The 21176-nt window shown below is 32.1% G+C and overlaps 1 protein-coding gene across 1 annotated transcript; it reads left to right on the forward strand.

Moving 5' to 3' along the window:
• Window positions 8392-12519, forward strand: LOC109708138 (UDP-galactose/UDP-glucose transporter 4-like). The gene is made up of 7 exons (XM_020229753.1): window positions 8392-8676; window positions 8924-8952; window positions 9060-9261; window positions 10326-10568; window positions 10694-10795; window positions 11438-11545; window positions 11935-12519. Exons 1-7 carry the CDS (start codon window positions 8548-8550, stop codon window positions 12160-12162), a joined length of 1041 nt encoding a protein of 346 aa, XP_020085342.1. The 5' UTR covers window positions 8392-8547; the 3' UTR covers window positions 12163-12519.

Raw genomic sequence — 21176 nt, forward strand, 5'->3', positions numbered from 1 at the left:
CTATTAGATAAAATATAATTGAGAAAAAAATATATAGGAATATATTTTTACGTTTTTCGGTAGGATCGCAAAAAAGATATCGTAACGGACTCATCGTGATATGTAGAACACAATACTATGTACGAAAACAAACAGAATATTTTTCCAACGTTCTTTCTCACCGCACGTAACGCAATTTCCTCGCAATCTCAAACGAAATCTTAAAAACCTACACAGAAATTAGGAAGAATCGGGAAAGTAGGTTTTTTTCTTTAAAAATATAAAATATTTTAGATATCATAAGTTTCGGCAATTTTTTATTTTAATATTATAAGGTTTAAAATGTAACATTTCAGTACTATATAATTTCGTTTTTTTTTCTTTTCGTTATTCCTTACTTTAATTATTTTTATTAAATCAGTAAAAAAAGTTAAAATAGCTTTTTTAAGAAAGAATTAAAAAATTTTAAAAACCATACCTTAGTTTCACGATTTTTTATTTTAGCATTCTGTGGTTTAAAATGTAAATGTAACACTTTAATATAACACGATTTTGCTTTTTTCTTTTCGTTCTTCTCTACGTTAATTTTTTTCATTAAATCAGTAAAAAAAAGTTAAACCCACAATGTACTAAAGTGAATATTCGATGAACCATAGGTAGGATATCTGAAGTTTTTTTTATATGATTTAACGAAGAGTTAATGAAGATACCAATGGAAAAAAAAAAAATTTACGGAATACTAAAGTGTTACACTTTAAATTATACGGTATTAAAGTGAGAAAGCGAGAAACCATAGAAGTGGTATTTGAAGTTTATCCAAGAAATAATATCTTGATATATCTTTAAAATTTTTAAAAATATTTTATTTTGTTTTGACGAACTAAAATATTTTATTAATTTTGAAAAAATAAATATTCTAATCATTTTTAGGATTTACTAGTGTGATTGGATTTTACAAAAATATTTTGATAATTTTAAAATAAATTTAAAATTTTTTGAATAGTAATAAAATATTATACACAAGCACAAGCCCTTTTTTCAAGTAGAATCTGTTGCAAGGACCATGGCTTATATTAATCACAAGAATAATATTAAATTATATAGTAAAATTCTTCAAAAGTTTACACAGTAAAAGAACTGCATGACTGGATGAAATAGAAAGAAGTTTAAGAAAGCAAAAAGTCTAAGAAGACTTGAACTAAGAATCTTCTGTTTTAATATTATGTCAATTATATAAAACGACGGTTACTTCGCGGAAGCTCAGAAATTGCATTTACACTTTATACTCAACTTATATTATAGATATAAATTTTATATCGCGGTCTTTTAAATGCCCAAGTTTACTCACTTATTTTATTTCGTTTTAATATTGAAAAGTCAAAATAATTTTTAAATTTTAGGATTATGAAGTGTGATATGTGCATCTTGTAATAGAATAGAAAATTAGCATTTTTTTTTCTTAAGTTTTTAGAATATAATGGTTATTTTATATTTTTTTGACAGGATAAGCATTATTTGATTTTTTTTTTCTATTTAATTAAGCTTGCCCTTTGGGTGTATTGGAAAGCCAGATGTGAAAGAAAAATGTTGAATATAAAATATATAAATGTCTTTCTCTAATAGTTTATATCTTTAAAGTACAACGATTATTTCATGTAATTTTATAATTTTCAGTCTTGGAATGTGTCCTTTTGGCCACCGGATTGGAAACCTTCAATGGTCGATAGTGATGGGGCTAACCATTTTTTATGATTCTAGGACCACTAAGACTGATCCAAAGGCTAAAGAATTAATAACGCCAAAAGACTTAGTGCTTTCAAAAATATACATATGAATGTCTATATCCAGATATAGAGGGAGAGAGTCCAGCTGTAATATTTTTAATAGTACCAAACACTTAGGATATATTTGGTTTATCTATTTTAGACTATGAAATTAGAATGGAATTTATTGATTTGAATAGATGTTATTTGTTTTAAAGAAATCGAATTCCAACTCTCATTCCACTCTGAAATGAAAATGGCTAAATTCATTTATGGTCCAATTCAGCTTTGAGTACCGAATTGGCTCATTTCAAAATAAACTATTCAAAATTCTCTTTCATCGGCACCTCTCATCCTCTCCTTTCATCGTTTTTCTCTTTCTTAATCGAAATATTCTCTAAAATATTCTAGATTTTCATTCTAATATCTATTTCAATAATAAACCAAATATTTTTGAATGATTCGTCACTTTATTTTCTCATCAAAAATAATCTAATTTTATTTTTCATTCCTATTTCAATCGTGAACCAATCATGCGCTTAATGTTACTAAGTTTTTTTGTGTTAAATATATATTTTATCAATTTCACCTCTTAAATCATGCTATTCTGCCAACCACCCACTTAACTCCAGAGAGACCATCACTAAATTTTAGAAAATCAGTATTATTTCAATCCTATAATTTTCATCAAAGGTTTATAAATTAAATAGTAAACGGCATCAAATACGTATGGTACTATATACTAATTTGTTTGTTGACATATGTCTATTTGGTATATTCCATGCATACGTATTTTAAAGTGGGTGGGATGTTGAGAAAATCACTATCATTTCAATCTTGTAATTTTTCATCAAAAATTTATAAATTAAAATAAACAGGCTCAAATATGTACATTACTATATACTATAGTCCGTGAGAGATTTTTGGTTGTAGATATATGTTCATTCGGTATAATGTCATGCATACTTATTCTAGAGTGGGTGAGAGGCTGAGAAATTGCCAGAGCACGCGGGGTAGTTGGGAGTCGGGGCGCGGCAGCAACGGCAAGGCGGAAAGGTATGGAGCCTTTTTCTTTGCCTCCTTTTTCACTTTCTTCTTTTGGTTCTGTGGGACAAAATCTCGAACGGGTTGGCTGGTCGGGTTCCGAATGAGGCTTTCCGAGGGACGTCGTTGGGGGCGGGTTTCTGGGGAGCCCACGCAGCACAACGTGGCCGACAAACGCGTCCGGCGGCATTTCGCTCCTGTTGCTGCTGCGGCTGCTGGTGCTTGGTGATTACTACAAAATTGTTGACTGCGCCTGGCATATATATATATATATATATATAGAACTAGACTGAAATACTATTAATAGCACCAATAATTTTGTACTATTAAGTTTTCCATCCTTAGATTAAAAAATGTGCGGTTAGAATGATGTGGCCCCCCCAGGGTTGAGTGAGTGGTTGGTTGAATAGGATAATCTAACGGATAAAATTAATTAAAGGATTAAATCTAATGGTGGAAAACTCGATAGCACCAAATCCTTGGTGCTATCATATACCCCAACCGGACTATATATATATATATATATATAATTAAGCTAGAATATTTTTAAAAGCACCAATTTCTTGGTGCTTCTAAGTTTCTAGCCCTTAAATCTACTCCTTAATTACTAATACTTTTTGGATTAAACACTACTCCACCTACCACCACTCACCATCATCATCTTAACCCTACATTTCTTCATCGAATGGTTACAAACTCAAAAACACCATCCCTTTGTGCTTTTGAGAGTATTCTAGCTCAACTATATATATATATATATATAGAGTTGGGCTAGAATACTATTGATAGCAAAAAGTTTTTTTTGCTATTAAGTTTTTAGCCTTTAAATCAATTCATTTCATCAATTTTAACCATTGGATTAAATATTATAACTCAGTGAGGATCACTCACCCTAGGGGGACTACTCAGCCCTACGGACTGATATCATCCTAACCCTATAATTTCTTATCCAAGAGTTAAAAACTTGATAGCAAAAATGATCCTTTACTATCAATAGTATTACAGCCTAACTCTATATATATATATATATATATATAAATTAAGCTTTTATATTTTTAAAAGTACCAAGTTATTGGTACTTATAGATTTTTAACCATTGGATTAAGAAATATATAGTTAGGATGATATGGTACCTGTAAGGTTGAGTCGGTGGTTGGTTGAATAATTTAATCTAACGGATGAAAATAATAAAAGAAATTAGATCTAACGGTAAAAAATTTACAAACACCAAATACTTGATGCTTTTACAAGCACCGTAGCCGGACCAATATATATCGGAACAATAGGGCCGTTATGCTTATTACTAAACTTGTTAAAGAGATGAAATAGAACCAAGGTCTACCTTTTTTGTCAGAGGTTGAATCGATCATCAGAAGCATGAAAGGGTCATATGCTTCTTCTATTGTCCATCGACTACGCCTTTCGGCCTGATCTTAGGCCCTGACTCACCCTCCGTGGACGAACCTTGCGGAGGACGAGATATAAAGACCGCTACGACAAGCAGTACTACACCTTTGATCGTGAAATACGTTTCGTCACCACTTTGTGGAAAATCGTTAGGTATGAATATGTCAGATATCTGTGACTCGATTGGTGAAATAGTCTCTCTTTCTTTCTCCCAACACGCACATTAATAATAATAATTACTATTTTAAATTAATACTAAATTATATTTTAATTTGAGCCGGGCTTGTTTGCTTTTAAAAATACGATGACTTCGGTGCTATCAACTTGTTTTCGATGTTGAGATATTAGACTTGATTTAGAATATTTAAATTATCTAGTCTAGAAAATAAATTTCATGATTTTTCGATATCATTTATTTAGTGATCGAAAAGATTTAAAATCAACAATTTTAATGATCGTAGTAAGCTGTCTACATGTCTAACGGTATAAAAATATATAAATTCCATGAAATTTTGATAATTTTTTTATATTATATAAAATAAAATCAAAATCTCTTATCTAAAATTTTAGTGTTGTATAAAATAAAATCAATATTTTTGATGTAAAATTTTAGTGTCGTATGATCACTTTTTTGTGAGTTTTTTTTTAATTTCCAGCCGTTAATTTTGAACTATTTCAAACATTAGATAAATAATATCGAAAAATTATAAAATTTATTTTTTAAATATTTTAAATACTCTAGATCAACTCTAACGAACCCTACTGCCTATTTGGAAGTCTCAGCATCGAAAATGACTTAATATTATAAAAAACACAATGCTTCTAAAAGTACACAAGACAAACTCCTTGAGAGTCCGGCTATGGTGCTTGTAAAAGCACAAAGTACTTAGTGCTTGTAAATTTTTTACCGTTAGATCTAATCTTTTTATCATTTTCATCCGTTAGATTATACTATTCAACCAACTACCCACGAAATCCTTGGTGGCACATATTATCCTAACCGCACATCTCTTAATTCAAATGCCAAAAATCTACAAGCACCAATAACTTAGTACTTTTAAAAGCATAGGAGCTCAATTCTCTCTCTCTCTCTCTCTCTCTTTATATATATATATATATATATATATATATATATATATATATATATATATATTCTCTAGAGAAGATTNCGATGATAGAGCTTCCAAATTGACGATCGGCTCCGTTAAATATGATCTAAACTATTATATATATATATATATATAGTTGAGCTAGAATACTATCGGCAGTAAACGAGCTGTTTTACTACCGATTTGTTTTCGATGATAGAGCTTCCAAATTGACGATCGGCTCCGTTAAATATGATCTAAACTATTATATATATATATATATATAGTTGAGCTAGAATACTATCGGCAGTAAACGAGCTGTTTTACTACCGATTTGTTTTCGATGATAGAGCTTCCAAATTGACGATCGGCTCCGTTAAATATGATCTAAACTATTTAAACTACCTATAAATTAAATTTCACGCACTTTCGATATTGTTCTTTTATCCATCAAATGAATAGAAAAATAAATGGCTGAAAATGAATACTCTTTAAAAAATGATGATAGGAGTCTTGTAATCAAGATTAAGAGTATAGATCTTGTTTTAAATAGTATAAAGAATTTTCTAACAAAAATTCAATTGATTTGAATATTTTTACGCCGTTAAATGAGAAAACGCCTCTTATCGATTATTAAAATTACAAATTTTGAAACCCTTTGATCATTAGGCAAATGATGTCGAAAAGATTTAAAATTTGATTTCTAAACACTTCAAGTGGTATAGATCATGTTCAACGGAGCCGATCGTCAATTTGGAAGTTCTATTATCAAAAACAAATCGGTAGTAAAACGGCTCATTTACTACCGATAGTATTCTAGCTCAACTCTATATATATATATATATATAGTTAATTTAACTGGATTATACAACTGGATTGCAACAGTTAAATTCTAATTTTAAATTCTCTATGAAAGGAAAAGATAATTCGGCAAATACACACGGTGCAGGGCAATAGTTTCCACTCGACCTGCGCACGTGTGGGCCGTTGTTTGGTGAGCGGTCTCGGTTACTATTATCTTTTGTTTTGTTTTGTTTTGGGTGTTTTTTTTTGCGTGTTTTTTTCCTCGTGGCTTCATCGATGCTCCGAGAGTTTTCGACCCCCGTGGGTTCCCTGAATAGGAAGAGTACGACTTTGGCTTTTCTTTTTTTTCTTTTCGATTCACTTTTTTTTTTTTTTTTTTAAGCTAAACTTTAAATACCACTCCTTTAATTTCGTACTTTCTCATTTTAATATTTTGTGCTTTAAAGTATATCAATTTAGAATCTTATGGTTTATTTTTCTCTTTTCGTTACCCCATCTATATTTTATCGAATATTTACTTTGGTGAGGCAATTTCACATCTACTCTAAATTTAAAGCAATCGTAAAGGCCCCTCTAAAATTTGAAACAGCATCTATATCTCTCTAAACATATAAATTCATCACCAATAATCTTAAATCCTAAGCTCCTTGTATATATACATGAATACTAATGATATTTTTTTAATTTGGATGGATGTTTTAAAATTATAATTTTTTGGAAGTTGCATAGAAGAAATTAACACTATTCTGTTTCTATCAAAATTTGTTAAAATAAATGGAGGAAATATCAACACACATTTTGATGTATGGTCAAATTTTCAAACTCTCCAAGAAGTATTTGTAAATTATTCCCGATAAAAGCTAAACAGATCTTATCTGAGTGTAACGCATTTCAAAATAGAAAACTAACTTTAAATTTAAGTTCTCCGGTTGTTATAAAACTTACCATAAAATATTGTGCACTATAGTACAATATTTTTCTAAAAGTTGTTAAATTCTATTAGCACCTGAAGCTTAAATCAAAGCAATGATATATGGTTGGGTTAAAAACTTAAAATTAGGCCTGTGCACAAAAGCATAAAGCTTGAATTTTCATTATCAGGGGCATTTAAGTAATTTCACTGCACAAATATACGAAAGCTTGGTTGGGCCTTCACTATATGGGCCTCGCAAAGGCTACAAATGCACTTATAACTTTTGTTGGGCCTAAGCCCTTGCTACTCGGCCCATGGTACTTAAAAGATAAAATTCATTTTACTTAGTATTTTAGCACAACTCAACTTAATTTTCTCACATGCCCGAAAAAATAAAGTGTTATCGATCCTATTTCAGTTCGATTTGAAATTGTGAGAAGATCGTGTAACCTATAGGTAAAAAGTATGATGACAAAATACTATATTTATTTTTATACATAATTTTATATTCTGTACATCCCAGTAAATTAATTACGATATATTTTTTGCAATATTATTAGATGACCCTTAATACCAACCAGGCCTTTGATTTGTACGAAGGACGACCGTCGGGCCCAAACCTAAAATGTGTCGGAATGGTCGGCCCAACCCAAAACCTGAGATGGGTTACGGTCATTAGAGTATTTTGGGCCTTACTAAGGCCCAATAAGTACAACAACGTTGAAACATGCTCCATTAATTTTTATGAACACTTCTGCTCATGTTCGCAACGAAATCAAACCAACCGTTCCCAGCGCAAGTGGTAAAGAGCTTGGTGGTTGGTTTTCGAGGTCTCAATTTCGAATTCTAGTTGATTTATATTTCCAGCTAAATTTATTTCTAATAATTTTAATTTGCGCTTTAGTTTTGAGCAATTTAAGGAAGATAATAATTACAGCAAAAATAACAAAGACACCAAGTTTTAAGCACCGAGCCCATGAATCCATGATCAAAACGAACGGCCTCGATTCATCGAAGGCCATGGTCAAATATTTGGTTGGGGGTGCACGATAATATTAACCTGCTCCGCGGGACATCGCAAGAGTAACAGCATACGAGGTGCATGTAATCGTACACGTGGCAGCGATTGCATGTCACTCGTCGAAAATTTCCGATGCGAAGTAAAGCATCGCCTCGTGTTATTCTCACCCCCTCGTTTCACATCCCCTACCCCTTCCCTCGTCTCGCTCTTCCCCCCTCCCCACCAAAGGCTAAAACAGAGAACGCATATATGTATATATAAGGATACAGAGAGAGATTTTTCTTTTTTTAAAAAAATAAAAGTTTGGGATTATTATAGATATAGAATTCATATATATCGAGTTCTCCGCTGTTTTGTTTTCGTATGTTTCTATTTTGGGCTCGTTGTGATTCTTTCCTTCTACTACTTCCCTTCTCTTTTTATTATATTTACTGCTTAGTTTCTTTTTGTCGTCCCATTACGCTCCTTAATTGGTATTCCTCTTCGCTCTGAGAGAGAGAGAGAGAGAGAGAGGCGGGGGAGAGGGAGATGAAGAGAGGAGAGGAACAGGGGAGGGCTCTGTTTGGGATATCTCTAACGAATAGAACCAAGTGGCAACAGTTTCTTATATGCTCCTCTGGGTTCTTCTTCGGTTACCTCGTCAATGGCGTTTGTGAGGTTCGTACATTTGATCCCTCTCCTTTATTGGAATCGAAGAACCCAGTTGTTGGGTTTTGTTCAAAACACTATAAAAATTGCATCTTTGCGCGAATTTTCGGGGGAAAAAACTCAGTTTTATCCTCAACATGCGATAAAAATCCGAGCTTTGCGGTAATTTTAGAGGGAGAAAAAAGACTCATTTTTATGTGTAGTTTTGTACGTAAACAATGGTAATTTTCGCATGACTCTGTTGCCCCTGTTGCAGGAATACGTGTATAATCGACTCCATTTCAGGTAAAGTTAAAATTTTGCTGTTAGTGCTTGTTGTTAGTATCATTCTATCTTTTAACCCCCTCTTATTTCCCATAATTAAATCGGTAAATTGTTCTTGTTTTCGCCAGCTATGGTTGGTACTTCACTTTTGTGCAGGGTTTTGTGTATTTGGGTCTCATATACATGCAGGGGTTCACAACCGAGAATATGGTGAATCCGTGGAGGACTTATGTTAAGCTCGCGGCGGTGCTCATGGGGTCTCATGGCCTTACTAAGGGCTCTCTCGCATTCCTAAACTATCCGGCGCAACTCATGTTCAAATCCACAAAGGTGAAATTCCTCAATTGAGCGTGTTAAATTATATGAAACAACCGTTCTTCGATAAATTAAGCTGTCCAAGAACAATGTTTTTATATTTTATCTTCAACATTGATGTCCTCGACCCCTAGTATGTGCATTTTGTTGCAATTAAGTTCCTCCATTAATACGAAAAGAGTATGATTTTGCCAGTAGAGGACCAGATTGAAACCTCCTGAAATGCTTATTTTTTTTATAATATTATGTATATTTGCAATAGAAATTTGATCATGTAAAATACCAGAAGCCATTATTAGTATTTATAGCATACATGATTAAATGCATTCCTTTTTCATAGAGCATATATTGAATGTTATAAAGACCTTTTCCTTTGTGGGCTTTTTTAAGTAGATACATATTTGGCTTTGACACATTTGTATCCTTTGCTCCTTTACATTTTCGAATTGTGGGGACTCGTTCTTTTTTTTGTTTAAATTGTACCATGACTTTTAGGTAGTTTCATTTTGGTCTTGAAGCTCTAAATTGTTACAATTTTATGACTAAGTGACATTCCGTTGCAGTTGTATTGTTTGCTTAAATTTCTTCATTTTGGATATATTTTTCTTTTTTTTTTTTGAGAAAAAGATAGTATGCTATCCGCTTCATTCATTCAGAAGGTGAATTAAGCTACATGGGTGAGGCATCCGGGCCTTATTTTGGATATATTCTTGTAATTATCATGTGTATGCAACTTTTAGCTTGTTTTGACTTAATAGTTGATTTTGCTTAGAAGAGTGTTTAAGGAGATTTCATCCAAATTAATGTAGAAATTTAATGGAATAGTATTACATTGCGACACAGTGACAAAGGTTTAGGACCCAATTTTAATAATTCAAATGTTGAGAACCAAATTTAGAATATATCGATTCACTGGGTGCTATAAGCATTTAAAATATATTGCAGTGCATTCTAAATTCACTTTAATTTTGTGGAAAAGTTTGCAAAATTTCGCTTCGATTCTAGGTAATTCTTATTTGAGTGTGGAAAACTTTATATTCTATCCTTGTATTTATTTACAAATATGTTTGGGAATTCAGGTATTGCCAGTAATGGTCATGGGGGCGTTCATTCCTGGTCTAAGACGGAAGTATCCGGTCCACGAGTACATTTCCGCGATACTCCTCGTCATCGGCCTCATCCTTTTCACGCTGGCGGATGCCCAAGCATCGCCCAATTTTAGTATCGTTGGCGTCGTCATGGTGTCGGGGGCGCTAGTGATGGATTCCTTTCTCGGTAATCTCCAAGAGGCCATTTTCGCCATGAACCCCGAAACGACACAGGTGATACACATTGTTCTCCTATTCTTTTTAACTTGTCGGTAGGCGTTCGCGGCATGCACAATGTGTAGCTTCTGGATACCAGTTTGTTGTATTAAGTACGATCCGTTTTCCAATCTCTGTTTTAGATGGAGATGCTGTTCTGTTCGACTGTCGTCGGCTTGCCTTTCTTGATCCCGCCGATGGTTCTAACAGGGGAACTTGCTAAAGCATGGAATTCCTGTTCTGAGGTGAGTTAACTTTGGCTGCAATTTTTTTTTACCTGTAATATGCCTTTTTTTTGGGAAGTCTTTAAATAACATAGAAATCTTTATCATGTAAATTATTTGTTCATTAGAATTATAAGAAACCGCAAACTTTAGCTTTAGTGGCTGTTTGGTTTAAGGTTTGTAATATTCCGAGAATGTTGTATATTTTATATTTGGAATGACCAGTTTGGCACTAATTGATTGGACTACTAATAATTTTCATTAAGCATGAAAATGAGAATACGTCGTAATTCATGAGAATCTAGTATGCCTACCATCCAAGAATCTACAATGATTTTACTGCTTTACTAACATCTTTTCAACTGCCTAACTGGAGTTGAATAGTAATGATTTGAATATATTTTCAATAGAAAATATAAGAGATTACCGGAATATTACAAACCGGAGAATATTTCCTAGCGCATTTTCAGCTAGAGATTCTCTTTTGATTAAGAACTTCATCTTAAGATGATATTTGAGACAGTTCAACCTAAATGGGAATAAAAATGGACCTTTTCGTTTAGGAAAGTACCAAGTTTAGATTATAATTGTGATTTTCAAGATAAAACATGGAGGTTTCAATTGGGTGATAATTTTTTGCTTACAAATTGTGTCTGAATGCAGCATCCGTATGTTTATGCCGTGTTGGTGTTTGAAGCCATGGCTACCTTCGTCGGCCAGGTCTCTGTTCTGTCCCTCATTGCCATTTTCGGGGCTGCAACCACCGCCATGGTATGTCTACAATCTCTCATATCTCCCTCCGGCCGTCGAACAAAAGTACGTTCTTAGAAGTGACACACATCACTTAGATAAACACATTTTGAAATGCATCCTTGAACTGTAAGAATTTTGATTTACTACCTAATGTTACGGCCATTTTGATTTCAGAAAATTTCAAATCGAGTTTTATTGGAACTTAACTTCTTCCTGAAAAAGATGTAAGAATATTTCATCAAGCAAACGTAATATTTCGTCAAAATGTTACGCGCATAACTAGGTTCCGATAGAGAGGTGTACTTAAACTGACAAAACTGTATGTATGATTAGAGAGTAAAATCAAATGATACAGCAGATCCCATACATAGCTCATTTGAGACAATGCATGTGCAATTGTTATGCAGGTAACTACGGCGAGGAAAGCGGTGACGCTTCTTTTATCGTACTTGATATTCACAAAGCCGTTGACGGAGCAACACGGGAGCGGTCTCATGCTCATTGCCATGGGGATCATCTTAAAGCTTCTTCCAGAGTACAAGGATCCCGTCCCGCCAAAACAAATACAAAGTAGTCATTCACAATTGCATCTACAAGGATTGAAAGAAGAAGAAGAGAAGAGGCCTTTGGTTTGAAAAGCCATGCTATGGGAGTTAACACTATTGGTTTTATTACTCAAAAGTATGAGAGAATTTGTTTGCAGGTGTAGTTGATTTGCTTCAAGACGTAAGAGTCAAATGTGAATAGCAGCGGGGCGCCAAGTTGATTTCGACCGTAAATGCTCATTTTATGTTTGTTTCGATTGGCTGTTAAGGTAATTCACTCAGTATCATAATTGACTTCGTCGTGAATGGTGGCGACGTCAATTGGGGCGGAGGAAAAGAGAGAAATAATAGTACTAACTAAAAGTTGTAATTTCTTTCTTTCTTTTTATGTGCTAGTAGAACTTACAGTTATGAAGTTATCCGCTTCTTATCAAATGAATAACAATAGAAAAAATAGTGTGTTTTGTTTACACGAGCTTCAATTTAATGGAAAGTTATTTTTAATCTGGAAGTTATGGAAAATGGCCGGACTCTTAAGCGAACACTAGGCCTATTTATAGCCTGCGCTTTGGCCCAATTCTAGTTTATAAAGGCTTGAATCCGGCCCAGAAGACCAGCCCTTGAGATAAGTCCAAACCCGATCGCTGCCAAACCCGGTCGCTGCGGCCCTTTCTTTGTATAGACTGGAATACTATCAATATCATTATCAATATCATTAAACTATTGGTGCTATTAGTTTTTTAGCGTTTGGATTGAGAAATGTGTGGTTAGGATAATGTGGGCTCTCTAGGGTTGAGTAGGTGGTTGGTTGAATAATATAATCTAACAGATAAAAATAATCAAAGCGTTAAATCTAACGGTGGAAAACTCAATAGCATCAAACCCTTGGTGCTATCAATAATATCCAAGCCAGACTCTATATATATATATAGAGAGAGAGAGAGAGAGAGAGAGAGAGAGATAGGTTGGTATACTATCGGTAGCATGGAGACCTCCGTGCTACTAAGTTGTTTTCAATGATGCGATTTCCAAATCGACGATCAGCTCCGTTAGATTTGATCTACATTATTAAAAGTATTTGAAAATTAAATTTCATAATTTTTTGGCATAATTTATCTATCAAACGAGTAGTCAAAAAATAAACGGCTGAAAATAAAAATCTCATAAAAAATGATGATAAAAGATTTGAATTTAAGATTATAGGCATTGATCATACTCTAAATAGTGAAAAGAATTTTTTGTAAAAATTTCATCAGATTTGAATTGTTTTACACCGTTAAATTCACAAACGTATCACATCTACCATTAAAATTGTCAATTTTGAAATCGTTTGATCACTAGCCAAATGATGTCGAAAAATTATAAAATTTAGTTTCCAAATACTTTGAATAGTGTAGATCAAGTCTTACGGAGTCGATCGTCGATTTGGAAGCCGTATCATTGAAAACAACTTGGTAGCACGGAGGCCTCTGTGCTACCGATAGTATACCAGCCTAGCTCTCTTTCTCTCTATATATATCTATTAACCTATATGAATCCCCAATATTTGTTGCCACGTGGCAAATTTTCCTTCATCCTCACTAACATTTGACCCTTCTTTTTCTCTTCACCAAACTTTCAATATGCATTTTAACGGTCCCACTAACCAAACTTTCAAATAGTGCATCCCACTACCATCTATAATTCTATCGTTTCTATCTACTATTATTCATCATGACTCTCTCCCTTTCCTCTACTAGACTTTCAATTAATGCAAACAATCCCATTAGCTACCAAACTTTCAATTAATATATTTAAATGGTTCCACTATCATCTACAGTCCTAACCTCTCTATCTCTAATTATTCATTATGATCATTTTCCTTTCCTCCGCTAGACTTTCAATTATTTATCTCTAATTTACTCATCAATTCTCTATCTTTCATTTTTTACTATACATTATCGCCTCCTTCCCTCACTCTCTTCCTCTCTCTTACTAATGCGCACCCACTTTCCCCCTCCGCCGCAGTCGGAGGGATCGTCGTCGCCGTCACTATCACCATCGCCAGAGAAGGCATAGTCGGACACATATCCGCTGCCAACAGTGAGAGACCTTCGGCGGATGTACCAAGTGAGATACACAAAAGAATATTTAATATTTTTTATTATTAATTACTATTACGTTTTCTACCCACTGCAAAGCGCGGGCCCCTTCACTAGTGTGTGTGTATATATATATATATATATATATATATATATATATATATATATATTATGAGTGCGGCTAGGATGCTTATGGAAGCACGGAGGGCTTCGTGCTTACACTTTGTTTTCGATGTTCGGACTTTCGGATCGACGATCAGCTCCGTTAGACTTGATCTAAAGTATTTAAAGTATATAAAAAATAAATTTTGCGATTTTTCGATATCATTTGCCTAGTGATCGAAGTGGCTTAAAATCAACGGCTGAAAATAAAAATCTTACAAAATATGATGATATGACATTAAAATTTTAGATCAAAGTTATTGATCTTGTTTTATATGGTATAAAGAATTTTCTATCAAAATTTCATATGATTTGGATATTTCTACACCGTTAAACTTGCAACCGGCTCACCACGGCTGTTAAAATTATTGATCTTGATCCCCTTCGATTACTAGGCAAATGATATCGAAAAATCTCAAATTTTATTTTCTAAGTACTTCAAATACTCTAGATCAACTCAAACGGAGCTGATCGTCGATTCAAAAGTCCGAACATCGAAAACGACTTAGAAGCACGGAGGCCTCCGTGCTTCCATAAGCATACCAGCACAACTCATTATATATATATANACCGGCTCACCACGGCTGTTAAAATTATTGATCTTGATCCCCTTCGATTACTAGGCAAATGATATCGAAAAATCTCAAATTTTATTTTCTAAGTACTTCAAATACTCTAGATCAACTCAAACGGAGCTGATCGTCGATTCAAAAGTCCGAACATCGAAAACGACTTAGAAGCACGGAGGCCTCCGTGCTTCCATAAGCATACCAGCACAACTCATTATATATATATATATATATATATATATATATATATATATATATATATATAAAAGGAGTAGGGCTGCTGTGCTCTCAGGAGCACGGAGGCCTCCATGCTCCTAAGCCGTTTCGATGATGGAATTTTCGAATTGACGATCGGCTTCGTTAGACTTGATCTAGCGCATTTGAAGTTTCTAGAAAATATTTTTTGCGATTTTTTGATGATCAAAAGGATTCAAAATTCATAATTTTTAATGGTTGATATCTGCCGTTTTCAAGTTTAACGGTATAGAAGTATTCAAATCAGATGAAATTTTGATAGAAAATTCTTTATACTATCTACAATAAGATCAATATTTCTGATCGAAAATTTAATGCTATATCACCACTTTTTATAGAATTTTTATTTTCAGCCGTTAAAAATTATTGATTTTGAATCCTTTCGATTGCTAGGTAAATGATATCGAAAAACCACAAAAATTATTTTCTACAAACTTCAAATACGCTAGATCAAGTTTAACGGAGCCGATCGTCGATTCGAAAATTTCATCATCGAAAACGGTTCAGGAGCACGGAGGCCTCCGTGCTCCTGAGAACACCTACAATACTATCAATAGACAACCCACTAAACCCTGAGGACCACTAATGACTTGATGCTACGTATAGTATTCTATTCTAGTTCTATACATAATATATGTTATTTAAACTTTTGGTTAGATTGTACCTAGAAAACAGATATTTAAGAGCTAAGGGTGTGTTTGGTTGTTTGTAAAACTACTTAAAAAAAAAATTTTGCCTGAAAAGTTATTTTTCGTTGTTGGTTGCTCGTAAAAAAAAATTTTGGAAATTCTTTTTTTACAAATTCTTTGAAAAAAATCAAAATTTTGTTTTCCACCCACCGTCTGCAGAAAATAAAAACGGGTGCTTAAAAACGCACGGCTCAGGATCTTTTGAGCATGCGGTCATCTTCACCTCATGGACCGCGTCAGAGAGTATATATAAAGAGAGTTGAGTTATAATACATATTATTTATAAATATATAGTAATTTATTTTATAGTATTAAATATATACTATTATATATTATATTATATACTTAATTAATATATAATATATTTTTATCCCTCAAAAAAATATATAATATATTTTATTTATAAATATAAACTTTTTTTTGAGAAATTTTTATAAATACAAACTATAATACTAATATAGGTAATATGATAACCCCTTATTATAGGGATAATTTCATAGATGCCCTTTCAGAAACTATTAATTTCATCAATGCCCTTCTAAAATCGATAATTTCATGAATGCCGTCCAATATATCAAAAATTATCATATATGCCCTTCACTAGTTAAGTTCTGTCAAAGTCCCTTTAAAATGGAGTTATATTTTTAAAATACCATTTTTACCCTTTATCTCTCATCAACCGTACAAATACTAATAGATATTTCAAGACAATTTCTGTAAACCTAAATTTAATTATTTAATATACTAAATATTAAATTAAATTATTAATATATATTTATTTTTAAAATATATATATATATTGTATTTTTTATATATAGTATGTTTTTATGTGATTTTAGTTTTGTTTTCGGCTTCGGATTTCGGTTCAGGTTTGGTTTAGATATAAATCAAAACCATAACTGAGTTTGAATATAATGTGATTTATTTTTTTTGTAATTTTAACTGAAATTATCCGTACTCAGCATCGATTAAGCTCACCCCATAAAATCGAGTTTAGATAAAATTATGTACCTATATCAATTCATATTCCTAATCAGTAATAGTAATTTTGAAAGAAAAGATAGGTTTAATTTTTTTTCCTATTTAATAAAAAATAAATCAAATAACAATATGCATGCATTTTTCTGTCAACGGAAAAAAAAAAAGAGACTTTTGTTCATAGGCTAAAATATATTATATTTGAGAATAACTTTGGTTAAAAAAAAATTTAAGCTTCCAATATTAAAAAAAGATAAGGTTTCCATACATTTTTTTACTTATTAAAGCATAGTTGAGGGCAAATAGGTCATTTTAAAAGTTAACCCATTTTTAACCTTTTAATAACTATAGTAAAACTAACACAACTGACGGTAGGGGTATTGGTGATAATTTTCAGTGTTTATAGGGGCATATGTGATATTTTAAACTTTATAGAGGCATGTATGATATTTTAAACTTTGGGAGGGGTATGTATGAAATTGCCCCATTATTATATATCAATAATATATAATATATATACAATAATAAAAAATATATAAAATATTTTTTTATTTATAAATTTTTTCTTTTTTTCTCCTTTCAACCAAACAACCGGAAAACTTTTTTTTTTCTACAAACCAAACATTAGAACGCTTAAAATTTATTTTCCTTCAAAAAAAAAATTTTACCAAATTTTGTTTCTACAGTTTTACGCAGAACCAAACACACCGTAAGCTTAAGCCCAACTTGTTTATGGACCTGATTTGGCCCGAAGGACTCAAGCCCGTGCCCATCTGTCAGACTTTCAGCTTGGGTGGTCGCCTGGCCCATGATCAGATTTACAGATGTAGTAGTAGATTTTTTTTAAAAAAAAGAAAAATAGCATGTTATTTTTTTTTATTTATAAAAAAATATTGAATTGATTATGACTTAGTTTGGTATTAAAGTCCATCTGACGCTATTAGATAAAATAAAGTTAGAGTAAAAATATATATAGATATGTTTATGCGTTTTTCGGTGGGACCGCAGAGAATATATCGCGACTCATCACGATATATGAAACATAATATTGCATATTTTTTATCGTACTTTTTTATGGTACGTAATGTAATTTTTTCGCAATTACAATAATGAGACAATAAAATTTCAAAAAAGGCAAAAAGTGAAACAACAATAAAAAAGAAAGCGACGAAAGAGCCAAAAGACGAACAAAGGAGAGAAAGAGAGAAGATCCAACGGCCTCTGTCACATCAAACAGGGAGTTAAAAGTTAGCAGCCGAGGAGTTTTTGAGTCCCTCGTGAGCGCCACAGGAGGAGGAAGAAGAAGAAGAAGAAGAAGAAGAACTGGGCCGAGTCACACTTTGACACGAGCACATTTCGCTCCGTCGACCGTCCATCGTGCTTTAAGATTCGCACGCGCTAGCCAAAAGGATCTAAAACCTCTCGTGTGAGAGCAATCAAGGCGCCCTTTTATAGTCACGACATGTCAGGAACAGTCTCATTTACTCTTTTCACATGGCTTTGCAATAAGCAGCAAGCCCATTAGTGATCCAGTCCTTTGGCACTCACGAGTCAACCACGCTGTCGGATGTTTGTGTTTGTTTGCGCTTAATTGTATATTTAAAATTTAACATATGTTTGATTCATAATTAACATAAAAATTAAAAAAAGATAACCGACCGTCCCTAGAGCAAGTGACAAAGGATTTGGTGGTCGGTACCCGAGACCCAAGTTCGAATCTTAGTTAATTCACATTTCTAGCTAAGTTTATTTCTAAATGAAATAAATGAGTAGCGTGCTATTTATCTCTCTCTCAAAAAAAAAAAGAAAAGAAAAAAAGATAAATTAACTTGTTTTGGAATGAAAGATTGAATAACGAACCACCCAAAAAAATTACTTGGCTCATTATTGAAATGAAAATTTAGAAGGTTCATTATTAGAATAAAAATTTGAAATTTTTGAGAGAGGGATTCAATTAAGAGAGAGAAAAGTGTTTATTATTGAATGAAAATTTAGAAGGACCATTATTAGAATGAAAATTTAGAATTTTTGTGAAAGGGTTTCAATTAGAAAAGTGATGGAAGAAGAGAAATTCAGTTTTTTTTTTTTTTTTGAGAGAGAGAAAAGTAGCATGTTGTCCGTTTCATTTATTTTTTTTATAAATAAATTTAGTTGGAAATATAAATCAACTAAGATTCAAATTTGGGATTTCGAGTATCGACTACCAAGTCGTTTGTCATTTGTACTAGGGACGGTCGGTGAAGTAGGTGTTGTTGAAAGAGGATTTAGAATAATTTATTTTGGAATGCGCAAATTCAGAATTCAAAGTTGGATTGGGCCATAAATAGATTTGATCATTTTCATTCCGAAGTGCGATGGGAATCGAAATCCGATTCCTATCAAACAAACAACAGCTATCGGAATTAATAAATTCTCTTTCGATTCCATACTCTAAAATAGGTGGATCAAACATACCTTTATTGTTTATTCTACAATTAAATTTGTACGAAAATACTTAATTTCAACCGTTAGAATTATATCCAAATTATACATATTTTTTACTACAATAGCTGAAATGTAATAACTCTTTTTGCTGCTAATATATATTTTTATAGTTGTTTCTTATTAGATTAATTTTTCAGATAATATGATATCAGAGTCGATTCTAAATCGCTTCGGGCATGGCTAGAAGTTTTAATGCACATAGAGAGTGATCAAGTGCGAGTACATGCTTAAAAAATATCGTACTTATAATTATATTCAATCAAACGATCTGTAAATTTAGAAGTCACATGTATGGTCGGCTTTCAATATACTGTTTTTTACTGTGAGATTATCAAATTTACTATCATTTATTATTTTAATATTCAAATTAAATGCTCAACAGGATGAATGATAGATTTAATTATGCCAAAAGTTTATTTGAACAGTTATTCACGCATATAGATGTGTGAAAAAACAATAAAACATCAAAAGTTGTTTTGGCTCTATTACTTTTGGCCTTTTCAGATTGAATAGTCAATTGATGTAAAGTAGCCAAACATAAATAATTAATAATAAATTAATAGGCCAAATTAATATAATAATTTACTCTAATCTTAGGGGAAAAAAAAGGTAAAAATGTACGAAGACCCCTCAACTACATGCCATCGTGAAATCGCCCGCCCAATTTTTTTTTTTTTCCGGCTGAGACTGACTTATCAACTTCTATTTTTAGTTACAATTATTTAAAATTTCATAAAAATTTAATAATTTTATGAAATTTTTTAGCAAATAAAACCAAGTCATCTAACGTATTGATACCTAGTAAAATTATTAAATTAGATTACTTTTTTAACTTAAATAAATTTTAAACTAAAAATAGAAAAATTATTAAATTAGATAATTTTTTTAACTTAACTAAATTGAAAATTTTAAAAAGTAGAGGAAGCCATTTCAGAGTAGTCTATAGTCGGGGGTTCTCTATGTATTTTTACATAAAAAAATTGAATAGTGCTATGTATACCTCCCAATTGGGATGTATATCATATATTAGACCTATCCAAGGAGGGGGATATTTTAACTAATCACTTGATGTGACTAGTCGGTAATACTTCACCCATTGGATTGGGATGTATTCCTGGTTGAGATGTATAAATAGTATTTTTCAAAAAAGTTTGGAATAATTGACTATATATCTCTTATGACTTTTGAAATATCTTATTTATTATTTATTATTTATTTTAGATATATCACTCATATAATTTTTCGTTATTTAAAAATATCCCTGTCGTTAGTATCCGTTAAGTCATGTCGAGTTAAATTTCTACCATAGTTAAAAATAATAGTTAAAATATCTATTTTGTCTCTAATTTAATGGCAAATAAGAAAAATTTGGGTGATGGTAGAATGATATATTTGAAAAGTCAAAAAATCAAAATACTTCTTTTACCCAAAACTTAAGGATAAATAAGAAAAATTGATAATAATAGAATGATATATTTTAAAGGGCAAATTGATAATTTTACAGAGATAACGGCTGTTTCTAATTATTTACTAACATAATTTAACTCTAAAAATATATTTAAAAAATTTTGGAATATTAAAAAGATATTTATAATATTAGACTTCTAAAATTTATATAAGAAAGTCGAAAATTTTTAAAAGTATATAAGTAATTGCTCCAAAGAATTAATTGCACCATTGGTCTCTAAACTACGCATATACCTAAAACGAGATGTATAATGTACATCTTATCTATTTTAGAGTGAGAATTTTTTTTACTAATCATATATTGATGTGACTAGCAAAATCCATCTTATCCTAAATGGATGAGGTGTACACGTACACCCCGTAGAGGTGTACAAGCAGCTTTTTTTTATAATGTTCACACTTTGTTTTTCACTTCCATC

The sequence above is a fragment of the Ananas comosus genome, linkage group 3 (assembly GCF_001540865.1).
Source record: "Ananas comosus cultivar F153 linkage group 3, ASM154086v1, whole genome shotgun sequence".
Taxonomy (NCBI): domain Eukaryota; kingdom Viridiplantae; phylum Streptophyta; class Magnoliopsida; order Poales; family Bromeliaceae; genus Ananas; species Ananas comosus.